A 24656-nucleotide genomic window follows, 5' to 3' on the forward strand; every position below is an offset into this window, starting at 1 on the left:
GCAGGGCTTGTCAATTGATGCTGATTTCTTCGATGTAAATAAACCTTTATAGTCAAGAGACAGTGTCGGCGGATTCCTTTCCACACAACATTACAGCATCGCTACCAATTACACTACAGTCCTCTCTGATCTGTTAAAATGGGATATAAAAATGAGACCTCTCCTGCAGGAACACTGTGCTTCTTTCTCTCTATGTAACCGCATCGATCAGGAAGTGGAAAATTCTGCAGCGTCGCCACAACAGACCGAACTCAAACTAGCGCACAACCTCAACGTCATCGTTTTCAGCCACTCCCTCTGTTCGCTGATTGGACCGGTAAAGATTTGACCGGAGAAAACCCAAGAATATACTGCAAACCCAGATGGAGTACTGAAGGAAAATGAAAATTGAGTGGGAGTACGTAGGAGGGCGGAACCAGGCTAGTGACACTCAGAGCTAAATTTGGCAGATTTTCCGACTTTGAGGCTCAGAAATTCCCCCAGAAGCAGAGAGTTGTCATCCTCTGGCTGTGAAACAGGTTGCTGAGAGTCTGCTGTGTGGTAGCCTGCTTTTAGAAACATCACCATTGTTTTTGCTTGATTTGCTAAACTCTATGATGACTGAAGAACTTTTATTTTAGGGCTTTATGTCGACCAAACTGTAAGTGAGAAGACTATACGAGACATGCAATAATACAGTCAAAGATATTTGACTTTTTTTTAATCAAAGCATGTCAATAAACTGAACATGTGTGGCCCTTGATGCGATTCTTATTTTCCAGTGTGGCCCTAAGCGAAGTTGAGTTTGACACCCCTGCTCTACAGCCTCTCTGTGACGTCTTCTTCGTCGATGTGATGACAGATGACGATGTGATGACAGATTTGATTTGAACACTGACGGGCCAGGCTCGCCCGCCCTGCAGACGGATCGCGCCTCAGCATCAGACCTCCGTCAGTGGGAGGCTCGGTGCTGGCAGCCGACGTGCACTGATGGCCGGAGAGGGGATCGTGACGCAAATCACAACACGTGGGTGGCTCTTTTTTTTACAGCTTTACAAGCAGAAAGACTTCAAGGAAGACGTCTAACTGGATGGTTGGACTAAGGGTTAGAATGGTTATGGAGCAGGGTTTTTTTTATAATAAGTTTCAATGGTTTCAGTCATGGTGAAGCTTCCCTCTGTTGGGATGTGGCTGCTAGGGATGCACGATATGAGGAAACTATGCGATACACTCTAACTCTGTTGAATATCGACTTGCAAAAAAAAATAAACAGATATTAAAGTGTTCTCAATTCTGCTGCTTTCAGTATTCCACTAAAATGGGACACAGAGACAGGAAGTTACTCCGAGTTGGGGCGTCTTCCTTAATCCTTCAACTCAAATGTCAAATGTTTTATTGTACGGGGCATAAACATGGACAGCCACAAAAGCAACAAACAAACTCCAAACCTTCATAAACAGATGCTTACAAACAATCCTGGGAATCTGATGGCCAAGCACAATAACTAACCAAGAACCAATTCAAACACAAATCAAACGTTGGTAATTGGACAAGATAGGGCGTACCCTGAGGAAACGTCCCACGACCACGACCAGACAGACCTTAATTTCCTATGGTTTTGTGTCTAAGTGACTGATGGGAACAACAATCTTTGACATTGGTCCAGTATTGAGCGTGAACGCTGTAACCGGCAGCCACAGACCAGGCTGCAATGTAACCCTACAGGACAAATGTTCAGCGTCAGTTTGGTCCACTAAAAGTTCTGTTTTTACCACTGACAGACTCGGATTATTATTCTAAGTGTCTGAAAACATTATGGAAAGGATCCCTACAGAGATAGAACTTTTAAACCTCTTTGAGACCTTTCTGTTTAACTAGAAACAGCCCTGAGGTCCCTAGCTCTAAACCCACCAGACTCCATTTAAAAAACCAATACTTTTAGAGTGTATAGAGCCAGCATATTGTCACATGTAAATCAGTAAACTATGTGGTTATTTCAACTAAAACTAGAGTAGTGATGCTTGGAGAAATGGAAAGACGACCCAAAACAGCTTTTCATAGTTTTATTTTGTTTCTGTTGACTTTGAATGAAGTGTGTTTTATGATGCTAAAATTACTGATTATTTACATGGAGTCTGGTGGCTTGTTTTTATGTTGAAAAAAAAAAACTTTTGTAGGCATGAGGAGTGGGGATTGGTTAGGGTTAGGGTAAGAATAACAGGGTTAGCCAATCAGAGGCAAAATAGGGCGGGCCACGAGGCACGTCCTGTGACAGTGACACGTCCAGTCGGATCCGATCTAGCATCTAACATTTAAGGGGGATTGGATGTAAAAATCGGGGGTACATCATGTACCCCCGATTTTTGCTGGACAGGAAGGGGATGAAAAACTCTCCTCTGGAAAGTTACAAAAGCTGTCAGACAGAATTGTGATATAACTCTCCTGTTCATCTTCACAGTAGCAGATTTATAGTGAGAACCAACAGTAAGAAGAACAGTCACAGAACACGGACTTGCTCGACTTTACGGAAAGTCACATAAAAGTCATGGAAAGTGTCCGTGCCGCTGTGGGGGATCAGCTGCTGTCTCGGCCCGGCTGAAGAGTCCTTGAGGAAAGATGCTGAATTCCCAGCAGCTCCTGGGAACGCTGTCGAGCAGGTGACCGTGACCTCTGACCGTACGGACATGAACGGAGCGCACGGCGGGGTCGTTATCGGCAGGGTTGGATGTAAGCGGACATGTCAGCTGCTTCGCTGGCCGGCTGATCGCCTCCTTTATCAGCGGGATCGTTGGAAGGTCGGCTCTCTGAAGAGGAGTTGTCATTGATTAGCGAAGATGTCAGCCTGGAGCTCAGACATGCACGCTCGTCACAGGACGCTTCAAAGAGGAAGGGTTTAAATCCTAAAGTCAGCCCTAGTCTTCATCACCAGCTGCTGACAAGAGAGCAAGGCGGTGACCCGTAGATGGACCGGTTGGAGCCGTTTGTACAGCAAATTAATCGTAATTGATTAATCATCTGATGCTCCAATCGGACAGGATTTGCATCTTAAAACATGGTTAAAAGTAGGGCTGCACTGATTGGTTATTTTTTTAACTAATTGATTCAGATTTGTACCTTTCATTTGTCGCCCCTCTGTCCACACAAACAAAACAAAGTGAGACACAGTTCACAAAAACAACCCCAGTAGCTGCGTCACGCCAACGTTGTCAGACAAAAGCCTCCACAGGGGGGCGCCGGGGAGCTTAATGGGAGGCAATGATAGTTTTAAAGGGATACGCCACCGTTTATTGAAATAGGGCTTATCACGGTCTCCCCTAGCTGTAGATAGGTGGGCCAACGCATTTTTTGTGCATGCATCGTTTTAGTCCGGTGCAACACTTAGCTTAGCGTAGTGAATGGAATCCTATGTTGCCGGTTAGCATGTTGTGAGTAAAAGTGAGTCAACAAAAGTCAAAAAAACAACCTAATTACTTGCACTGAGACAAAAAATGCGTTGGCCCACCTATCTACAGACAGGGGAGACCGTGATAAGAACTATTTCAACAAACGGTGGCGTATCCCTTTAAGTCAAAAATCGCGCTAATCACTAATTTAATCAGATCTATACATTTTCAATGTGTCACCCGTGTGTACGGGAGGGTCAGTCCATTTTCCATCTTCACTTCACACAAACAAAAGAGGCTGAAACGAGGTCACAGAGACGACCGAGGGCGGGAGCTCCGTCACCTTCGCTGCTGTGTGAACGCTGCAGATCTCGCACAGAGAGGGACTAAAGGATGATCCATCAGGGAGCACCGTCTCTGCTCAGAGTATTGATGCAGGACGGACAGGATAAATGCATGAAGGAGGTGTTTTATTATACGACCTGCTACATTCTCATTCTCCAGATACACTCGGCCGCTTCTTCACACCCTCATCCATTTTATTTACAGCGCCCGCCAAAGTAACCAAACATTCCTCACAATGACACTGCACTTGTATTCATTTTTCATATCAAACATGTACAGACATGTAACATAAAGAGAGGAAATGTGGCTTGTGTTGTTGTGCCCTGATATGTGATTGTTCAGTGTGAGCAGTGACTCCTCTCCTGATTCGTTTAGTGCTCTCTGCTGCCCTCCTCTGTGACAGGGATTCATATTTAAACGACTCTGGTGGGAAATAAACAGTAAGATGCTGCCAAATCTTCCCCGACTCTGATGAATCGCCTCTGTCTGTCCGAGACAGGTGTGGTGAGCGTAGGCAAAGATTTCGGAGAGGGGGATGCAGAGGACATTGACATTGATTGATTTATGTAAATTTAAACTTCTCTAACCGATTTGTTGCTGAGATGTACATCACACCTAAAAAAAAACATCCTGAAATATGTGTGATGGTTCAAATATGCAGAATGTTTTGAACATATAATAATAAGATATTTGCACCATAAAATGATGCAGAAAGGCACAAATTGTTGCATTAAAAATTCACCAAAATGCAGGAAATGAAGTGTTTGACCCACAGAGCCCCCTGTTTATAATGTGTACTACCCCCCCAGTTCGGTGTTTTGTAATTTATGAATGAGATTTTGGCAGGATTCAGGATTGACCGTGTCGTCATCTGATAAATACTACAGCAAACATAAATAGTGGTTGTTTTTAGCTGCTTGCACAATCAACCACGGGTGTCAAACTAATTTTAGTTCATGGGCCACAGACTCCTAATCTGATCTCAAGTGGGCCAGACCAGTAAACTACTCCAGAAAGATCAGAAACTTTATCTGCCACAGAGTTTCTTGCCAGCTTGATGTTGGCAAACGCAAGTGGCTTCTGTTACGACAGTGCTCTAAGGCCATTGTAGGAAAAATAATAATGTAATGGACCCGGGAGAGAGGGGTAATATTCAGAGGAAAAACTCAGAATTTCTAAGATTAAAGTCTGTAAATTTACGGAAAAAGAACTTGGATATTCTCTGGGATTAAAGGGGTAAATTCAGAATGTGAATGAATTACTTCTCTCCAATTTTCACACTTTGCAAAGTCATCCAGTGGGCCTGATTGGACCCTTTGGCGGGCCGTATGTTTGACATCACTGACCCATACGGTTGTTTTTCGGTTGAGGACGGTCTGGTATTTGCACATACATTGGTACAACCGTTCATGGTTCCAAGATGATGTATCCTCATAACTTTTGGTTAACCATGTGACTTTTTCTGTAGCGCCACCACGAGGCTGACATTTGTGGTTTTGGTGAAATGTGTCAACAACTCTTGGGTGAATTTACATGATATTTGGTGCAGATATTCACGTCCTTTTCTTAGCATGTTAAAGCGGGAAAACCCCAGGTGGAAAAAATAACTTTCCTGAAAAACACCTAACTATTGGATAGATAAAGTCCATCCATCCATCTTCGTCCGCTTATCCGGTGTCGGGTCGCGGGGGGAGCAGCTCCAGCAGGGGACCCCAAACTTCCCTTTCCCGAGCAACATTAACCAGCTCCGACTGGGGGATCCCGAGGCGTTCCCAGGCCAGGTTGGAGATATAATCCCTCCACCTAGTCCTGGGTCTTCCCCGAGGCCTCCTCCCAGCTGGACGTGCCTGGAACACCTCCCTAGGGAGGCGCCCAGGGGGCATCCTTACCAGATGCCCGAACCACCTCAACTGGCTCCTTTCGACGCAAAGGAGCAGCGGCTCTACTCCGAGCTCCTCACGGATGACTGAGCTTCTCACCCTATCTCTAAGGGAGACGCCAGCCACCCTCCTGAGGAAACCCATTTCGGCCGCTTGTACCCTGGATCTCGTTCTTTCGGTCATGACCCAGCCTTCATGACCATAGGTGAGGGTAGGAACGAAAACTGACCGGTAGATCGAGAGCTTTGCCTTCTGGCTCAGCTCTCTTTTTCGTCACAACGGTGCGATAGATTGAATGCAATACCGCACCCGCGCCCGATTCTCCGACCAATCTCCCGCTCCATTGTCCCCTCACTCGCGAACACAACCCCAAGGTACTTGAACTCCTTCACTTGGGGTAAGGACTCATTCCCTACCTGGAGAAGGCATTCCATCGGTTTCCTGCTGAGAACCATGGCCTCAGATTTAGAGGTGCTGATCCTCATCCCAACCGCTTCACACTCGGTTGCGAACCGATCCAGTGAGTGCTGAAGGTCACAGGCCGATGATGCCATCAGGACCACATCATCTGCAAAGAGCAGCGATGAGATCCCCAGCCCACCAAACTGCAACCCCTCCCCACCCCGACTACGCCTCGATATCCTGTCCATAAATATTACAAACAGGATTGGTGACAAAGCGCAGCCCTGGCGGAGGCCAACCCTCACCTGAAACGAGTCCGACTTACTACTGAGAACCCGGACACAGCTCTCACTTTGGTCATACAGAGATTGGATGGCTCTGAGTAGAGACCCCCTCACCCCATACTCCCGCAGCACCTCCCACAGTATCTCCCGGGGGACCCGGTCATACGCCTTCTCCAAATCTACAAAACACATGTAGACCGGTTGGGCATACTCCCAGGCTCCCTCCAGGATCCTTGCGAGAGTGAAGATCTGGTCCGTTGTTCCACGACCAGGACGGAATCCGCATTGTTCCTCCTCAACCCGAGGTTCGACTATCGGCCGAACCCTCCTTTCCAGCACCTTGGAGTAGACTTTACCAGGGAGGCTGAGAAGTGTGATACCCCTATAATTGGCACACACCCTCTGGTCCCCTTTTTAAAAAGGGGAACCACCACCCCAGTCTGCCACTCCTTTGGCACCGTCCCAGACTTCCACGCAATGTTGAAAAGGCGTGTCAACCAGGACAGCCCCTCCACACCCAGAGCCTTGAGCATTTCTGGACGGATCTCATCAATCCGCGGGGCTTTGCCACTGTGTAGTTGTTTGACTACATCAGTGACTTCCGCCTGGGAAATCGACGACAATCCCCCATTATCCTCCAGCTCTGCCTCTAAGATAGAGGGCGTATTAGTCGGATTCAGGAGTTCCTCAAAGTGCTCCTTCCACCGCCCTATTACCTCCTCAGTTGAGGTCAACAGTGTCCCATCCTTACTGTGCACAGCTTGGATGGTTCCCCGCTTCCCCCTCCTGAGGTGGCGAACAGTTTTCCAGAAGCACTTTGGTGCTGACCAAAAGTCCTTCTCCATGTCTTCTCCAAACTTCTCCCACACCCGCTGCTTTGCCTCTTTCACGGCAGAGGCTGCAGCCCTTCGGCCCTTCGGTACCCTGCAACTGCCTCCGGAGTCCTCCGGGATAACATATCCCGGAAAGACTCCTTCTTCAGTCGGACGGCTTCCCTGACCACCGGTGTCCACCACGGTGTTCGTGGGTTACCGCCCCTTGAGGCACCTAAGACCCTAAGACCACAGCTCCTCGCCGCAGCTTCAGCAATGGAAACTTTGAACATTGTCCACTCGGGTTCAATGCCCCCAGCCTCTACAGGGATGCACGAAAAGCTCCGCCGGAGGTGTGAGTTGAAAGTCTGTTGGACAGGGGCCTCCTCCAGACGTTCCCAATTTACCCGCACTACACGTTTGGGCTTACCAGGTCTGTCCAGAGTATCCAGGGAAGACTCTGGATAGATATAGTATTGGAGAAATTGGGATTTTGATTGATAGCAGTCAATGTGGATTGGGTCAAAGGTGCTTAAATACGTCAGAACTTGTCAAAATTTGTGTTGCTGGACTCTGATTGGTTATTCATGAAACTGCAGTTATTCTTCTGCACATAACAGTGTTTGGAGTTACGCGTTACTAATAATTCAGAGACAGTAATATTGTAATATAACTAATTACACTCAAATGACAGTTACTAGTTATTTATAATGTATTACATTTTGGAAATAACTTGCCCAACACTGACTGTTAATCCATCCAAGTGTGTTGCTCAAGGACATTTCAGCTGCTGTTGTACTGGATTGAACTGGTCAACGTGTGCCGTTCCATTATTCATACAGTGTAATTATAGGGTCTAACTTCTTTCACCTGCCCCAGGCATGTTTTCTGTGAGGCTGTCCCCATGCTGTTACTTCATTTCTTGCAGTCTGCCGCCCTCTAGTGAGACAAAACGCTCTGCAAAAACTGCCTCACATGATTCATATTTCAATAAGAAGGTTTGAAGGAGGGAAACGCCCACGAGCCAGCAGCTCAATCTTCCCAGAAACTGATGATCTGTCAGGTCTGCAAGCACTGGCGCCGGCGTGGGTCGGATGGGTGGCGGAAGATTAGAGGCAAAGAGAGGAGCTGCTGCTGCGCCCTGCAGTGACCTGCTAGGCCATGAACTACCACCACTACTATTTCTAGTCACTGATCCTTTATCTTTATTGCGACTATAATTGCCACTTTTCATCACACCCCCAACCGGCATCGTCAGACACCGCCTAACAAGAGCCTGGGTCTGTCCCAGCCCAGCCCAGGTTTCTCCCTTAAAAAGGTATATATATATTCAGAGGTTTAGAAAAACCCAAACATATCCCCCGATGGAGTCTAGACACTGGTGGTGGCGACTAAAAACCCGAAGACCGGACTAAAAAAGCCAAGAGGGAGCCGTCAGCCGGAAGAAGACCGAAAACACTGTGGTTGAAGATGCCTGGAGGTGGAAGGGGAGGAGGCCGGCCACACTCTCGTCTGAAAATACAACTGACAGAAGCAGGGGAGAGAACAGATTTAAAACATGGTTGTCATGCTGTGATTGGCTTGAACATACGTGCACGATTCTGATTGGCTTACACGAACGTAATTCCCACAAACCATCTGATCAGTTTAGGAGAAGAGTGTTAACGTTAAGGAAGTCTCCCTGACAGTAGTTACGCTGAGCTACATATATCAAACATACAAAACGAGACATATGAAGAATCACCTTTGGCTCTGGGAAATTTTTATGGACATTTTGACCAAACAGTAAGAAAAATAATCAGCAGATTGATCGACAATGAAAAAAAATGCAGCCTTAGTTGTCTTTTGAGTTCATGGAAATAAGACGAACAGAAGCGACTGTTAAAGATGTACTACTTTAACTCCGGCACTTGGCTGACAAACCACATTTCATGATCTACACGAGTCGTATCAACGGACTGAAGTGTTGGCTTTAATCAAGGAAATAGTCCATCCGACATCATCCATTAGGGAAGAAGATAGACATTATAATTGTTGAGCTGTTAAGCTGCATTTTAAAACAGAGTTACAGCAAGTTTCCTTTGAGTTTCACCAGGTACAACACAGAGGATTATGGACTGTTACAGACTCCCTCAAGAAACCAGAAACCTTATTTAAAAAAACAAAAGGTACAATCCCCAACCGACACATAAATCCCCAGTGATAAATGTTTGATTAGTACGTATTTGAAAGAGCAGTACTAATATATTGTCTCATGTCTGTGTTCAAATAGAATGAAAGCCTGAGATTAAGGGAGTGAATTAGTGAGTTTATTTCAAAAGCAGATAACTGCCCAAACAGAATGGCCTCACGGGAAACACTCAGCTCAAAAAATGGGACAATGTTGGAATCAACATGAACAGAAGCGGCTGTTAAAGATTTATTTTTCTCATATCCCTGGGATTTGGCTTACAAACCAAACTCTTATCTACACGAGTTGACTCAACGGACTGGAAATTCCTTCAGCACACTGTAACCTAATGAAAGTGTTGACTTTAAACATGGATATAATCCATTAAAGGTCCCATGGCATGAACATTTCACTTTATGAGGTTTTTTAACATTAATGTGAGTTCCCCCAGCCTGCCTCTGGTCCCCCAGTGGCTAGAAATGGTGATAGGTGTAAACCGAGCCCTGGGTATCCTGCTCTGCCTTTGAGAAAATGAAAGCTCAGATGGACCAATCAGGACCAATCTTCTCCTTATGAGGTCATAAGGAGCAAGGTCACCTCCCCTTTCTCTGCTTTGCCCACCCAGAGAATTTGGCCCACCCATGAGAGAGAGAGAGAGACATCATGGCTTTCAAACGAGCAAAGTGGCAGTTGGTCAAGGCCTCACCCCCCCTCCACCTTGCCCCCCCCTCCTCCTCAATAGCTACAGACACAGAAATGGCACATCCTAAGGAAAGCTCATTGTGGGACTGGCTCTAGTGGCTGTAATTCTGCACTGAGGCTGAATTTCGGGAAAGAGACTTCTGATACAGTATTAGGGGACCACTAAGGTCTATATAAAAGAGACTTCAGATACAGTATTAGGGGACCACTAAGGTCTATATAAAAGAGACTTCAGATACAGTATTAGGGGACCACTAAGGTCTATATAAAAGAGACTTCAGATACAGTATTAGGGGACCACTAAGGCCTATATAAAAGAGACTTCAGATACAGTATTAGAGGACCACTAAGGTCTATATAAAAGAGACTTCAGATACAGTATTAGGGGACCACTAAGGTCTATATAAAAGAGACTTCAGATACAGTATTAGGGGACCACTAAGGTCTATATAAAAGAGACTTCAGATACAGTATTAGAGGACCACTAAGGTCTATATAAAAGAGACTTCAGATACAGTATTAGGGGACCACTAAGGTCTATATAAAAGAGACTTCAGATACAGTATTAGGGGGACCACTAAGGTCTATATAAAATAGACTTCAGATACAGTATTAGGGGACCACTAAGGTCTATATAAAAGAGACTTCAGATACAGTATTAGGGGAACACTAAGGTCTATATAAAAGAGACTTCAGATACAGTATTAGGGGACCACTAAGGTCTATATAAAAGAGACTTCAGATACAGTATTAGGGGACCACTAAGGTCTATATAAAAGAGACTTCAGATACAGTATTAGGGGACCACTAAGGTCTATATAAAATAGACTTCAGATACAGTATTAGGGGACCACTAAGGTCTATATAAAAGAGACTTCAGATACAGTATTAGGGGAACACTAAGGTCTATATAAAGAGACTTCAGATACAGTATTAGGGGACCACTAAGGTCTATATAAAAGAGACTTCAGATACAGTATTAGGGGACCACTAAGGTCTATATAAAAGAGACTTCAGATACAGTATTAGGGGACCACTAAGGTCTATATAAAAGAGACTTCAGATACAGTATTAGGGGACCACTAAGGTCTATATAAAATAGACTTCAGATACAGTATTAGGGGACCACTAAGGTCTATATAAAAGAGACTTCAGATACAGTATTAGGGGACCACTAAGGTCTATATAAAAGAGACTTCAGATACAGTATTAGGGGACCACTAAGGCCTATATAAAAGAGACTTCAGATACAGTATTAGGGGACCACTGAGGTCTATATAAAAGCATCCAAAGAGCACCATGTCATGGGACCTTTAAGGGAAGAAGATAGACATTATAATAGCCGCCTGTTGCACTGCATTTTAAACCACAAAGTTACAGTAAGTTTGAATGAGTTATCAGAGTGACCTTTGAGTGTCACCAGTTACAACATAGATTAGATTAGATTATGGACTGTTAAACAAACACACCCTCCCTCGAGAAACCAGAAACCTTGTTTTAAAAGAAGTACAACCCCCAACAGAAACATCAATCCCAAGTGCTTAAATGTTTGAATAGCACGTATTTGAAAGAGCGGGAATATTATATTGTCTCATTTCTGTGTTGAAATATCATGAAAGCCTGAGGCTGACTGAGTGAATTAGCGAGTGATGCATACAATTTGAGACATTGCGCTGAACCATGCACCTTTAACACACATATGACGTACAGAAGATATGAAACTAAACAAAATACATTCTCATACATGCCTCACTTTTATATTTGTTAAGCATCTTCTTTTTCAGTGTTTTTCTATGTAGCGTGTTACACATTTTCATTTCTTTTTCATTTTCGTTGTGTAGTTTGTGCAGCAGCAATGTGATGGATTCCACCTGCCATGTCTGAGGGAGGATATTACATCAGTGCTAGCAGTGTGGCTGCAGGCTGTGCATTATTTTCACATTACCACACTGTTTTGACACCAGCACCCTCATCGGTTTTCTAAATGATTCCTCGTAGCTGGGGGGCTCCGGGTGTTGGTCACAGCTTCTCCTGATAATGTTTTATTTCGAGGCTGACAGTTAGTCATTCTCCTGATGTCGAGTCAAATAACTCAACTCAGGTTATCTGCACATAACGAGTGCATAAGTTCCTAAACAAAATTACTTTTTGTGCAATTTCTTTTGGTATTTATGTAAATATGTTTAGAATAATTATTAATTTGCTGTGTGGGACTGAGATTGATTGACAAAAAAAAGTTGTCTTTTTAATTAGGAATGTATTTGAAAGTTCCATCCCTTCCTGACAGGCATAGCAACAGTAACTGGGGGGGAGCTTAGCAACCTTGGTTCAGTTACAGAGCGTGACATCACTTCCCTTTCCCTTGCTCTAACGATGCATTCATGGACATCGGAAAAACATTTTTCCAAGTGAAAATGTCACCATTAACATCACTTCCTGTGGGAATCAGAGGTCTAGATTTAGGGACTAGATTTAGCTGACAGAGTTTCCCGGTTGGTGACGCGTTGTTGACAGCGGACGTTTGATGGAGGCGACTTTGGTTCACTGAACATATTTCAATGACAATAAACTGTTTATTGTGGACAAATGCCTCTGCCAAGAAACATACACAGACATAACATGTTTCAGATTATTCATAAATAGGCCCATGTATAAAAAAAACAACCCCTTATGCATGTCCGTTCCCGTTGGTTGTCCTGTCCTGTTTGTATGCTCGTATAATAAAACAGCAGCAAATCTTTTGTTATTGTGGCCTCCATGTTTTCACACACCTGGTCCCTGTTATTCCCAGGTGGCATGAACGCGCCATGAGATTCCACGTGGCATCATTTTTGCCTTTCATGTGATATTCCAGACCTTGGTATACAGTCAGATCTCACGTTTCACACTGCAACACTAAAGAAAATGGACAACATGCGTGCTATAGATATGTTAATGGAGAATTTCAACGCAGAAGTTCAGAGGCTCAAAAGAGACAAAGAGGTCTATAAGAGCGAGAATGAGATCATCTCAGAGGCTCTCACTCAGCTGAACATCAAACAAGACCAACAGACAGTCGTTTGGAAAAGCAATCAAGCTCTCCGAGAAGAGAACAAAAGCCTGAAGAAAATCATTGAAGATCAACGTCAGAAGAACAATGTCCTCCAGGCAGAAAACAACCATCAGAAAGAGCAGTCCTGGTTAAAAACCCGAGACATGAAGGTAACTATGAAGGCACTCCAAGAAAATGACCTACTCTTGATGAATAACAACGTACTCCAAGATATTTACGTCATAGATGAGAACAGTGGAGGAAGGGAGCCAGACTTTGCCACGCAAGCAGAGGTCTGCTCTGGAGAAATCCTCCGGAAAAAGCGTTTTGTTTGGAAGAACATTAAGGTCTTCTTCACCCACGGATCGAAGAATTACTCCCAAAGCCAAGGCGATTTCCACACTGTCAACGGCAAGAAGCAGGGGGAGTTAGATGCGGAGTTAAATGGTACTTTCATCGCCACTAGTATAGAAAATCCTGAGTCCCAAAATGATGGCATCGACTGGAAGTGGTGGGAGTCTAATGATTTATTCATCACAGATAGAGCAGAACTCCTAAACCAAATGTGATTCCCAAAGAGATGGCATCGACTGGAAGTTTTGGGACTTAGATAAGGAGTTATATAGTGGATTCTTCAATGGATCAACAAAGAACTCAGAAAGCAAAGACGAGTCCCACAGAAAGACTAGTTAAGTTCAGGAAAATCATCTTGGATTGGATTAAAACACTCCCGTGGAACGAACACCTGTTTCCTGGGTGTAAGTCTTGTGTTTTCTCCTTAACTTCTTCAGGACATGAACACCTGTTTCCTGGGTGAAAGTCTTGTGTTTTCTCCTTAACTTCTTCAGGACATGAACACCTGTTTCCTGGGTGAAAGTCTTGTGTTTTCTCTCCTTAACTTCTTCCAGGACACGATCACCTGTTTCCTGGGTGAAAGTCTTGTGTTTTCTCCTTAACTTCTTCAGGACATGAACACCTGTTTCCTGGGTGAAAGTCTTGTGTTTTCTCCTTAACTTCTTCCAGGACACGATCACCTGTTTCCTGGGTGAAAGTCTTGTGTTTTCTCCTTAACTTCTTCAGGACATGAACACCTGTTTCCTGGGTGAAAGTCTTGTGTTTTCTCCTTAACTTCTTCCAGGACACGATCACCTGTTTCCTGGGTGAAAGTCTTGTGTTTTCTCCTTAACTTCTTCCAGGACACGATCACCTGTTTCCTGGGTGAAAGTCTTGTGTTTTCTCCTTAACTTCTTCCAGGACATGAACACCCGTTTCCCTCTTGTTTTAGCCAAACACCCCCCTGCACCAAAGTTCATAGCAGTCCTTCCAATAAATACTTCAGTCTGGACCAAAGTGGTGGACAGACTGAAAAATAGAAATAGAAAGTGTGTTCTGGCTGACTTGGGCTGACCTTGGTTAGTCTTCCTGCCAAAAAACAGAATTTCTCTTTACAGTGAATTAATGAATGGAAACCAGCAGCTGAAAAATCTCATATTTGGGCATTTTTAAGTTTCTTTGCCTGCAGTTCCTGCCAGGGTCTTTTCAGCATAGGGACCTAGGTCAACAAGGGTGGGGTTTCCAGTACAGACAGACCAATGTTATGGAAGTTTCCTTTGCAGCAGGGGGGGGAATTTCAGAGTTTAGTAAATTGAAACAAATAAGACAGACTGAGACTAAAACCAAGTTGGGTTTTTGTATTTTATTAAAAAAGATATATTTGCAAATAGGATCAACATGATTTCACAAAAGGCTGCAGCCCAGTGTGGAGTCAGTTTCTCCAATGAGTGAACAAGAACACCAGGCTTATATGCATCTTCAGAGTGACAACACACACGCACTTGGATTATTATGACGCTACAATTTTGACAGGCAATCTGATACACATGAAGACAATCAGAGAAATACAAGAGACATCTCGGAGCCATCTCACCTCCTCCTCCCTGTACGACTGTCACCCCCCCAGTTACAGCTAAACTGGCATGAGAAAACTAGAGATAGTTTTAGGGTGACCTTGTACCTTTATCGGTTCAGGCTCACAGTGCTCACATAATGTTCCAGACTGGATGTCTCACAAAGTTAGAATCAAAATCTGCATGTGGGAAATGAGATAGACTCTTGGGGGAGAGTAGTTAGTAGATCTGCTTAGAAGTGGACTTTTCCTAGAACTACGGTCCGTTCTTGGTCGGAAAGCGGCTATTTAATTCGTCAAGGGAATTTATAGGAAGCATGTAGCGTCAGTGGGACTCATTTCATTTATTAAGGGACTGTAGAAAGCAGAGGGAAGGCAGAGAGAGTCCCAGTCCCAGGCAGCGGAGAGATGGGAGCGGAGCACCCGGAGCGGAGTGCTCTGCCTCAGCATTGCCTCCTCCCGCTTCTGCTGGGCTTCTCCGTGTCTGTTTTTAAGTTCCATAACATAGGTAGGGTTGCTGCGTTAATTTGCTGGTCCAGTCAGAGAGACTCAAAGTTTATTTGAAAACCCTCAGAGATTCGGGGCTTCAGAGAAAACATTCGGGGCTGGAACCCCAGAAGACACCCCTTATCTCCGCCCCTGTGACACTGTGCCTCTGATCCCATCCAGCCTGTAATCTGTTGTACAGAAGTAGTCAACACGTGCGAAAAATTTAAAGGTTCTGTGTGTGTGTGTGTGTGGGGGAGGCTCAGAAAGAAAAAGGCGTAGCATAACGACCAAAGTCCTCTCTAGGGCCTTCTTCCTCCACTTTCTCCCCAGCCAGACACGCTCTGTATGCCCCGTCAGTGGTACTCATTTAATGTTCTAAGGGACTTAATAGGAAGCAGAGAGAAAAGATTAATGTGGGTCGTGTAAGAAAAAACAGTCCCAGGTTTTCTTTCTTCCTCCAGACTTTTTTTTTTTTTGCGCGCATCGGAGAGATGGGAGCGTTGCGCCCGGAGCGGAGCGCTGTGCCGCGGCTTTGCCTCCTCCTCCCGATCCTCTTGCTGGGTTTCTCCGTGTCCACATCAGCGGCCTGGGACCTGGTTCTCCTTCACACCAACGACGTGCACGCTCGGGTGGAGGAGACCAGCAAGTATTCCGGGAAATGCGGCGGCAGCAGCAGCGAGTGTTTCGCCGGCGTGGCCCGCAGAGCGACGGAGATCAAGCGGATCCGCAGCACCGAGACCAACGTGCTGCTGCTGGACGCCGGGGACCAGTTCCAGGGGACCGTGTGGTTCAACTACTACAAAGGAGCCGAGGCGGCACACTTCATGAACAAACTGCGTTATGATGCCATGGTGAGAAACACAGATGAATAGGTTATTAAATGTGGACTGCAACACAAGGTGTGTGTGTGTGTGTGTGTGTGTGTGTGTGTGTGTGCAGGGTTGTGGTGTACACCAGCCAAATGGCTACAAAATGTTCACATTTTATTATATATATATATTATAGTATGACAACTCCTGTTATGATTTGACACTAAATAAAATTGAATTGAATTAGTCTTTAAAATGTCTGACAAACGTTGACAGATGTCGATCAACTCAAAGATATTTTTTACTGTCACAGAGGACTACTAGAACTAGAACATATTCACATTTAACAAGCTGGAATCACAGAAGTTGACTCAAACTAATGATCAAAAGATTATTTTAATAGTTGACAACTTCTGGAGTCATCTTTGCAGCTCTAAACTGCAGACTGATCAGCTTTCTGTCTGCTGATTTGAATTTACACGGAGGGTGTCTAATGTTTGTTGGAAGTTGCATTCATTATTTCTTTTAATCCCACTAACGATATGTTGAGTTTACAATTACTTTATTGAACAACAATGTGTTTTATTTCCATTAATGGAAGAAATATTAAGATCCTTTGATGTTTGTTTCTATAAGTCCCATAAGATAGGTAGAAACTGTCTGATGTTTCTGGTTCTATAAGTCCCATAAGATATGAAGAAACTGTCTGATGTTTCTGTTTCTATAAGTCCCATAAGATATGTAGAAACTGTCTGATATTTCTGGTTCTATAAGTCCCATAACATAGGTAGAAACTGTCTGATGTTTCTGTTTCTATAAGTCCCATAAGATATGTAGAAACTGTCTAATGTTTCTGTTTCTATAAGTCCCATAAGATATGTAGAAACTGTCTGATATTTCTGTTTCTATAAGTCCCATAAGATATGTAGAAACTGTCTGATATTTCTGTTTCTATAAGTCCCATAAGATAGGTAGAAACTGTCTGATATTTCTGGTTCTATAAGTCCCATAAGATAGGTAGAAACTGTCTGATATTTCTGTTTCTATAAGTCCCATAACATAGGTAGAAACTGTCTGATATTTCTGGTTCTATAAGTCCCATAAGATAGGTAGGGTTGCTGTGTTGATTTGCTGCTCTGGTCAGAGAGACTGAGGGGAAATGACACAAGGTTGAAGTTATTTTAAAAGCCTCAAAGATTCGGGGCTTTGGCTTTGGCCGGACACCCCCTTCAAGTAGTCAACAAATGTGCAAAAAAAGTCAAAGGAGTGGGGCAAGACCTCAGAGAGGAAAGGTCGAATCATAACAACCAAAGTCCTGCCAAATGCCTTCCTGCTGCACATTTCCCTGAAAGTATCTGTGTCAGTCTGCTCAGCATGTGGCAGAGGAAAAGAAGAGAGAAAAGATTCCTGTGGGTTATGTAAGAAAAACAAACCCCAGTCCCCTGTCTCTTCCTCCAGTGTTTTTGCACACAGCAGACCATGGAGAGCAGGGCTGGGACCATATGCTTTCGTCTCGATTTGATTCTTTCACGATACGTGGGCGGCGATTTGATTCGTATTGGGATTTGGTAGTATTAAGTAGTGGGATTTTCTTTTCTTTCTTTAACAAAAACAAAAGTCTTCTAGAGACAATGTATCATGAGTCTTCTAAAAACTGATTGTTTTCTAAGAAGAATGAACATCATATGTCAGTCAGTCTGACATTTATTTACTTTCTAAAGAAGAACATAACATGGATTTGCTGCATTTTCTGCAGTTTTGCTAGAAACAGATATGGTGGTACCGTATAAAATACTTACATACTGGTACTGGGATCTTCATTGCCTTGCATACATGAAATCCCAGCCCCCTCGGTCTTGGACTACTAATTAATAATAATAATAATAACAATAATAATTTCCTTAACGTAAATGAAGACATTTGATAAATTGATGCAGAAAAGGCACACATTGTTACATAAAAATTCACCAGAATGCAGAAAATTGAGGTGTTTTGATACTCAAAAGTTTATGGGGGAGGACCCCCCCCCCAGACCCACCGGTTACAATACAGCCTTGGTGCTATAATGAAGCAATTTTGAACCAAACTAATGTCTTGTATGAAGTATTATGTGAAAATAAAATAACTGGTCATCGCATCCCACATTTTTAATGACGAGTTTCTGTGAACATATTCCTAAAACCATCAAAGATAAAAACAGAAAAGTCTCAGTTCAGAGCACACGAATCAGACTCGACTCAGCGCAAAAGCTGACGTTGATTCATTGATTCAGCTCCGAAGGCCACATTTGGTTTTAATTAGCTCAATTGCAGCAACTCAGAGAGCAACGTTTTAATGGATCAGCTGTCTGACTTCCATGCCTTTTAGATTTTGCACCACTTTAAATCTTGATGGAGAATTAATCCTGCACCATTCCCTGCTTAGGCCTCAAACATTAGATGTTTTAAATTCTCTCAGTTTGAAGAAATTACACGTGTACGGTAGCCAAAAGAGGTCAACACACTGCAACTTCAGTAAATCAAATGAGCAAAACACTGTGTACAACACCAACTTCAGTAAAGGATTCTAGTCAGAATGTGATTATGGGGCGTGTTCCAACCGAACCAGGAGAAAAAATGCCTCTGCATTCATTGGATGGACCTCCAACCAATCAGAGCAACGGAACTCAACTCAACACTGTGTATTGTCTCCATAGCAACCACTCTTTGCACAATGCATTCGTTCTAACTTCCGACTTCAGTCTCTCTCTATCTCTCTCCACTATATAACGCTCTCTCTCTTCACTCACTCTCTAATCTCTCTCCACCATATAACGCTCTCTCTCCTCAGTCACTCTCTAATCTCTCTCCACCATATAACGCTCTCTCTCTTCAGTCTCTCTCTATCTCTCTCCACCATATAACGCTCTCTCTCTTCAGTCTCTCTCTATCTCTCTCCACTATATAACGCTCTCTCTCTTCACTCACTCTCTAATCTCTCTCCACCATATAACGCTCTCTCTCCTCAGTCTCTTTCTATGTCTCTCCACCATATAACGCTCTCTATCTCTCTCCACCATATAACGCTCTCTCTCCTCAGTCTCTCTCTATCTCTCTCCACTATATAACGCTCTCTCTCTTCACTCACTCTCTAATCTCTCTCCACCATATAACGCTCTCTCTCCTCAGTCTCTCTCTAATCTCTCTCCACCATATAACGCTCTCTCTCCTCAGTCACTCTCTAATCTCTCTCCACCATATAACGCTCTCTCTCTTCAGTCTCTCTCTATGTCTCTCCACCATATAACGCTCTCTCTCCTCAGTCTCTCTCTATCTCTCTCCACTATATAACGCTCTCTCTCTTCACTCACTCTCTAATCTCTCTCCACCATATAACGCTCTCTCTCCTCAGTCACTCTCTAATCTCTCTCCACCATATAACGCTCTCTCTCTTCAGTCTCTCTCTATGTCTCTCCACCATATAACGCTCTCTCTCTTCAGTCTCTCTCTATCTCTCTCCACTATATAACGCTCTCTCTCTTCACTCACTCTCTAATCTCTCTCCACCATATAACGCTCCCTCTCTCCTCAGTCTCTCTCTATCTCTTTCCACCATATAACGCTCTCTCTCTTCAGTCTCTCTCTATCTCTCTCCACCATATAACGCTCTCTCTCTCCAGTCTCTCTCTATCTCTCTCCACCATATAACGCTCTCTCTCTCCAGTCTCTCTCTATGTCTCTCCACCATATAACGCTCTCTCTCTTCAGTCTCTCTCTATCTCTCTCCACCATATAACGCTACCGTGCTTTCTTCTAACGTCGCTGGGCGCTCCCTCTCTTCACTCACTCTCTAATCTCTCTCCACCATATAACGCTCTCTCTCCTCAGTCTCTTTCTATGTCTCTCCACCATATAACGCTCTCTATCTCTCTCCACCATATAACGCTCTCTCTCTCCAGTCTCTCTCTATCTCTCTCCACCATATAACGCTCCCTCTCTCCAGTCTCTCTCTATGTCTCTCCACCATATAACGCTCCCTCTCTCCAGTCTCTCTCTATCTCTCTCCACCATATAACGCTCTCTCTCTCCAGTCTCTCTCTATCTCTCTCCACCATATAACGCTCCCTCTCTCCAGTCTCTCTCTATCTCTCTCCACCATATAACGCTCTCTCTCTCCAGTCTCTCTCTATCTCTCCACCATATAACGCTCTCTCTCTCCAGTCTCTCTCTATCTCTCTCCACCATATAACGCTCTCTCTCCAGTCTCTCTCTATCTCTCTCCACCATATAACGCTCTCTCTCTCCAGTCTCTCTCTATGTCTCTCCACCATATAACGCTACTGTGCTTTCTGGCAGTTGTTGAGGCTCCTCCGCTGAGGATTTTAAAATGAATGCCTGTTGATATCTTCTGTAACAGACGCGATGGTGGAATCTACACATCTCAACAAATCCAACCCAAGCGTTCTTTGGTGACGTGATTGATTCTGTTACTGTTGATCATCTGTCCGACAATCTGATTGGTCCAAACAGATCCTGTTCGGGCAATAATTGCTTCTCAACGGAGCGACTCCAGACCGAACTTCCCGACCTCAAATTTTGTGGGCGGGGCTAAGTTCGGCTGGCATCCAGGCTAGTAAAGGATCTGAGTACTGAAGGGAATACTATGAAAAGTACTAGCCCGAAGAAGTTCTGACTCAAATTATCGATCAACTCTAATTGCCACGCGTTGGTTAATGACGTCAGAACTCAGGGATCAAACTGAGACGATGGATTAAAGTCAAGAAAGTTTACTGAAGTCCAGCATTTAAACCGTAACTCTCGCCAAAATGCAACCTAGGGTCTTTTTGTGAATGTACCCGAGTCAAACGTTCGTTTAAAAGCATATTTAGGACGGAAACGCCACTTTTAATATTTACCATATTTTCGTTAGAGCTACGGTGAGCTGATCAAAACATCTTTTTTTTGTAAACTCTGGGTACACAAAACAACGTTGTCAATGCTTTCGTTAAGGTGTAGAGCCCCTGGTGATACTTGGAGGAAAGTCTCATGTTTAAAAATAGCTATTTTGAGACTAGCATAAAAGTGCCCCAATCACTCCCATTCAAAAGGCCATTTGACCAAAAAACGAAAATACGATACAATCTTAAAAGTGGCGATTCCGTCCTAAATATGCTTTTAAACAAAGTTTGAGTCGGGTACATTCACAAAAAGACCCTAGGTTGCATTTTAAGTTAAAACACACGTGTGGGTACACAAAAAAGATCCTAAACTTCCCTACAAAAGTCGACAGGGTTCAGGTCCACTCAGTCTCTCTCAAAATTGTGAACCCCGTCTGACCATATCCCTAATCTTTCTATCTTCTTCCTTGATGGTGTCCTCTCTGTCTCCGGGCAGATGTCTTCAGTTCTCTCTTACACACACACACACACACACACACACACACACACACACACACACACACACATGCACTGACCCAAGAGCCACCCCCTGCCGTTCCACCTCTCCGGCCTGGTACTAAAAAACAGTTTCTAACATTCACTTCTCATTCCTGAACTATAATGTAATCAAAGCTTAAGCTATATTATAAACTTTTATACTGAGAATAACACATCTAGATCATAGAAATATTTCTACAACACTTCTTCCACCATTGATCATTTCATTGCCAAACCTAGAGAAACAAGTCGGTGAGGGTTTTACTAAACAAGGACTTATTTATGATATTTGTCTGCTATTAGTGAGAGCAACTGTCTGAATGTCGTGATGACTTCCCTTTTCCTTTTCTTCAGGTTTTTGGAAACCACGAGTTCGACAACGGAGTGGAGGGACTCATGAAGCCGTTCCTGGAGCAGATCCAGTGTCCTGTCCTCAGCGCCAACATCAAACCAGACCAAACTCTGGCCCCAACCTTTGGCAACTCTTTTTTACCTTATAAGATTCTCACGGTGGGGGGCGAGAAGATCGGCGTGGTGGGATACACGTCCCAGGAAACGTCGGCTCTTTCCAAACCTGGTGAGTGGACATAAGTGGACGTTTCCTTTCTCTGTTTGCTTCTAACTCTTTCCCGTGTTCATGTGAAGCCCTCCACACTGTAAACATGATGACGTACACACTCTCTTGGTTTAATTTAGTTTATCAGTTTACACATAAACAAATACTGCAGAATATTATACACAACACAATTTATCTGGGCACTCCAAAATGAGTCCTCCAATCAAAATAAGAAACTATAATAAGAGAAGACAGAGAAGAATAAAAAGCCAAAACTAAAATGACACACAATATCAAATCAACAGAATAAATATGAAAGGTTAAATAATACTAGGGGTTACATGGGTTGTTTACAAAGACATCCCATAGGGATAACATTGCGCAGACAAAAACTCTATATCGTGGACGTTCCACTTTTGCCGGAAATTGGTGTTCTCTGCCAAAAAACCAGAGCACGTTTCGCTCCCATCCAGCCAGACCTTCCTCTGCAGCTCTGTGGAGGTAGAGCTGAAAATGTGACACTTGGGCCACGTTCAGCCCCGACAAAACGTAGAACTGTCTTTTGAACTGAAATGGGGGTGCGTTGAACACCCTGTTGTGTGCCCAAGTGTACTGCCTTTTTACTACCACAGGTTTACAGAAACGTCTCTGCTGATTGGTTATCACCTGGGACACAGCCAATAAACGAGAGACACACCCACTCCAAACAAGAGAAAATATACCTCAAAGCACATTGCACACCGTTTCACACCGTTCCGAGGAAACGCGTCTTTCAACCAGGAAACAGTAGCAAAGACGGTGCACACCGTTTTGAGATTGAACGTACCGTAGGTCAGGACAGTAGCTGTGTTGGAAACCGTCCCCTATCACGGAAATAATGCACTATATAGTGTGTTCGCCATTCTGTAATGGTGTTTGAATTCTCCGCGGTAAATTTCACTCACTATATAGTCCACTATAAAATACCCACAATGCACTGCTAATTTGAGTGTACATACGATGTACACTACATTTAACTCCTGTATACCACGTCCGTGTTTTCCCGAAGGAGAAGAAGCAGCAGAAGGAACCGCGGAAACTGAAAAGGAAAAATGGAGTGGGCTTTAGTTTCTAAACAGTGGATATTTAACATGCAACATATACAGTACAGGCCAAAAGTTTGGACACACCTTCTCAATCAATGCGTTTCCTTTTTATTTCCATGACTATTTACATTGTAGATTCTCACTGAAGACATCAAAACTATGAATGAACACGTATGGAATTATGTACTTAACAAAAAAGTGTGAAATAACTGAAAACATGTTAACTTATATTTTAGATTCCTCAAAGTAGCCACCCTTTGCTTTTTTATTAATAAGGGAAATAATTCCACTAATTAACCCTGACAAGGCACACCTGTGAAGTGAAAACCATTTCAGGTAACTAACTCATGAAGCTCATTGAGAGAACACCAAGGGTTTGCAGAGTTATCAAAAACTAGAAAATTCCGGAAGAAATTTTTACAGTGTGCCTACTACTTGGTGCACATCTCAATAACACTAGCTAAGTAGATACATATGTCACACTTTCACAGAGAGAGAGAGAGAGAGAGAGAGAGAGAGAGAGAGAGAGAGAGAGAGAAAACGAATACGAGTTTGATGGATTTAGGATGCTTAAAGTACTGATTATTTATATGGAGTCTGGTGGGTTTAGCGACACAAGCCTCAGCAATTCAATATATATATAATTTGCTTAAATTTTAAATACATACAGTGTTGATTTAATGGTGAAGTGTTAATTGTCTTAACCTTTTAGAGCTATACCTTTTTAAAACCTATTTAAGACCTTTCTGTTTACCAGAAACAGCTATGAAGTAGCTAGCGCTAAACACACCAGACTCTATTTAAAAAATAGTACTTTTAGCGAGCATAGAGACAACATATATTTTCACATGTAAATCGGTAAACTATGTTTTTATTTCAACGAACACTAGAGTTTTGATGGTGGGAAAAGTGTAGAGAAGCCCAAAAACGGCTTTTCATAGCTTTATTTGTTTTCTGTCGACTTTGAATGAAGTATGTTTTACGATGCTTAAAGTACTGATTATTTACATGGAGTCTGGTGGGTTCAGCGACGTGAGCCTGTTTTAACATTGAATCATTAAGTGTCTTAACCCTTCAGAGATGTACCTTTTTAAAACCTATGTAAGACCTTTATGTTTACCAGAAACAGCTATGAAGAAGCTAGCACTAAACCCACAATGCTCCATTCAAAAAATAGTACTTTTAGCGTGAACAGAGCCAACACATTTTCACATGTAAATCGGTAACCTGTGTGTTTATTTCAACCAACACTAGAGTTGTGATGGTTGGAAAAGTGTAGAGAAGACCAAAAACGGCTTTTCATAGCTTTATTTTGTTTCTGTCGACTTTTAATGTAGTGTGTTTTACGATGCTTAAATGACTGTTTATTTACATGGAGTCTGGTGGGTTAGCGACGTGAGCCTGTTTTAA

The 24656-nt window shown here is 43.5% G+C and overlaps 1 protein-coding gene across 1 annotated transcript in view; it reads left to right on the forward strand.

Moving 5' to 3' along the window:
• The first annotated feature begins 15115 nt into the window (after positions 1-15115).
• nt5e (5'-nucleotidase, ecto (CD73)) overlaps positions 15116-24656 on the forward strand; it is a 41093-nt gene continuing 31552 nt past the window's right edge. The window contains exons 1-2 of the mRNA XM_028605724.1: positions 15116-16234; positions 21960-22182. Of these exons, the coding sequence (XP_028461525.1) occupies positions 15875-16234; positions 21960-22182 (583 nt within the window). The 5' untranslated portion in view covers positions 15116-15874. The remainder of the gene's footprint in view (positions 16235-21959; positions 22183-24656) is intronic.

The sequence above is a fragment of the Perca flavescens genome, chromosome 18 (assembly GCF_004354835.1).
Source record: "Perca flavescens isolate YP-PL-M2 chromosome 18, PFLA_1.0, whole genome shotgun sequence".
In the NCBI taxonomy this organism is placed as follows: domain Eukaryota; kingdom Metazoa; phylum Chordata; class Actinopteri; order Perciformes; family Percidae; genus Perca; species Perca flavescens.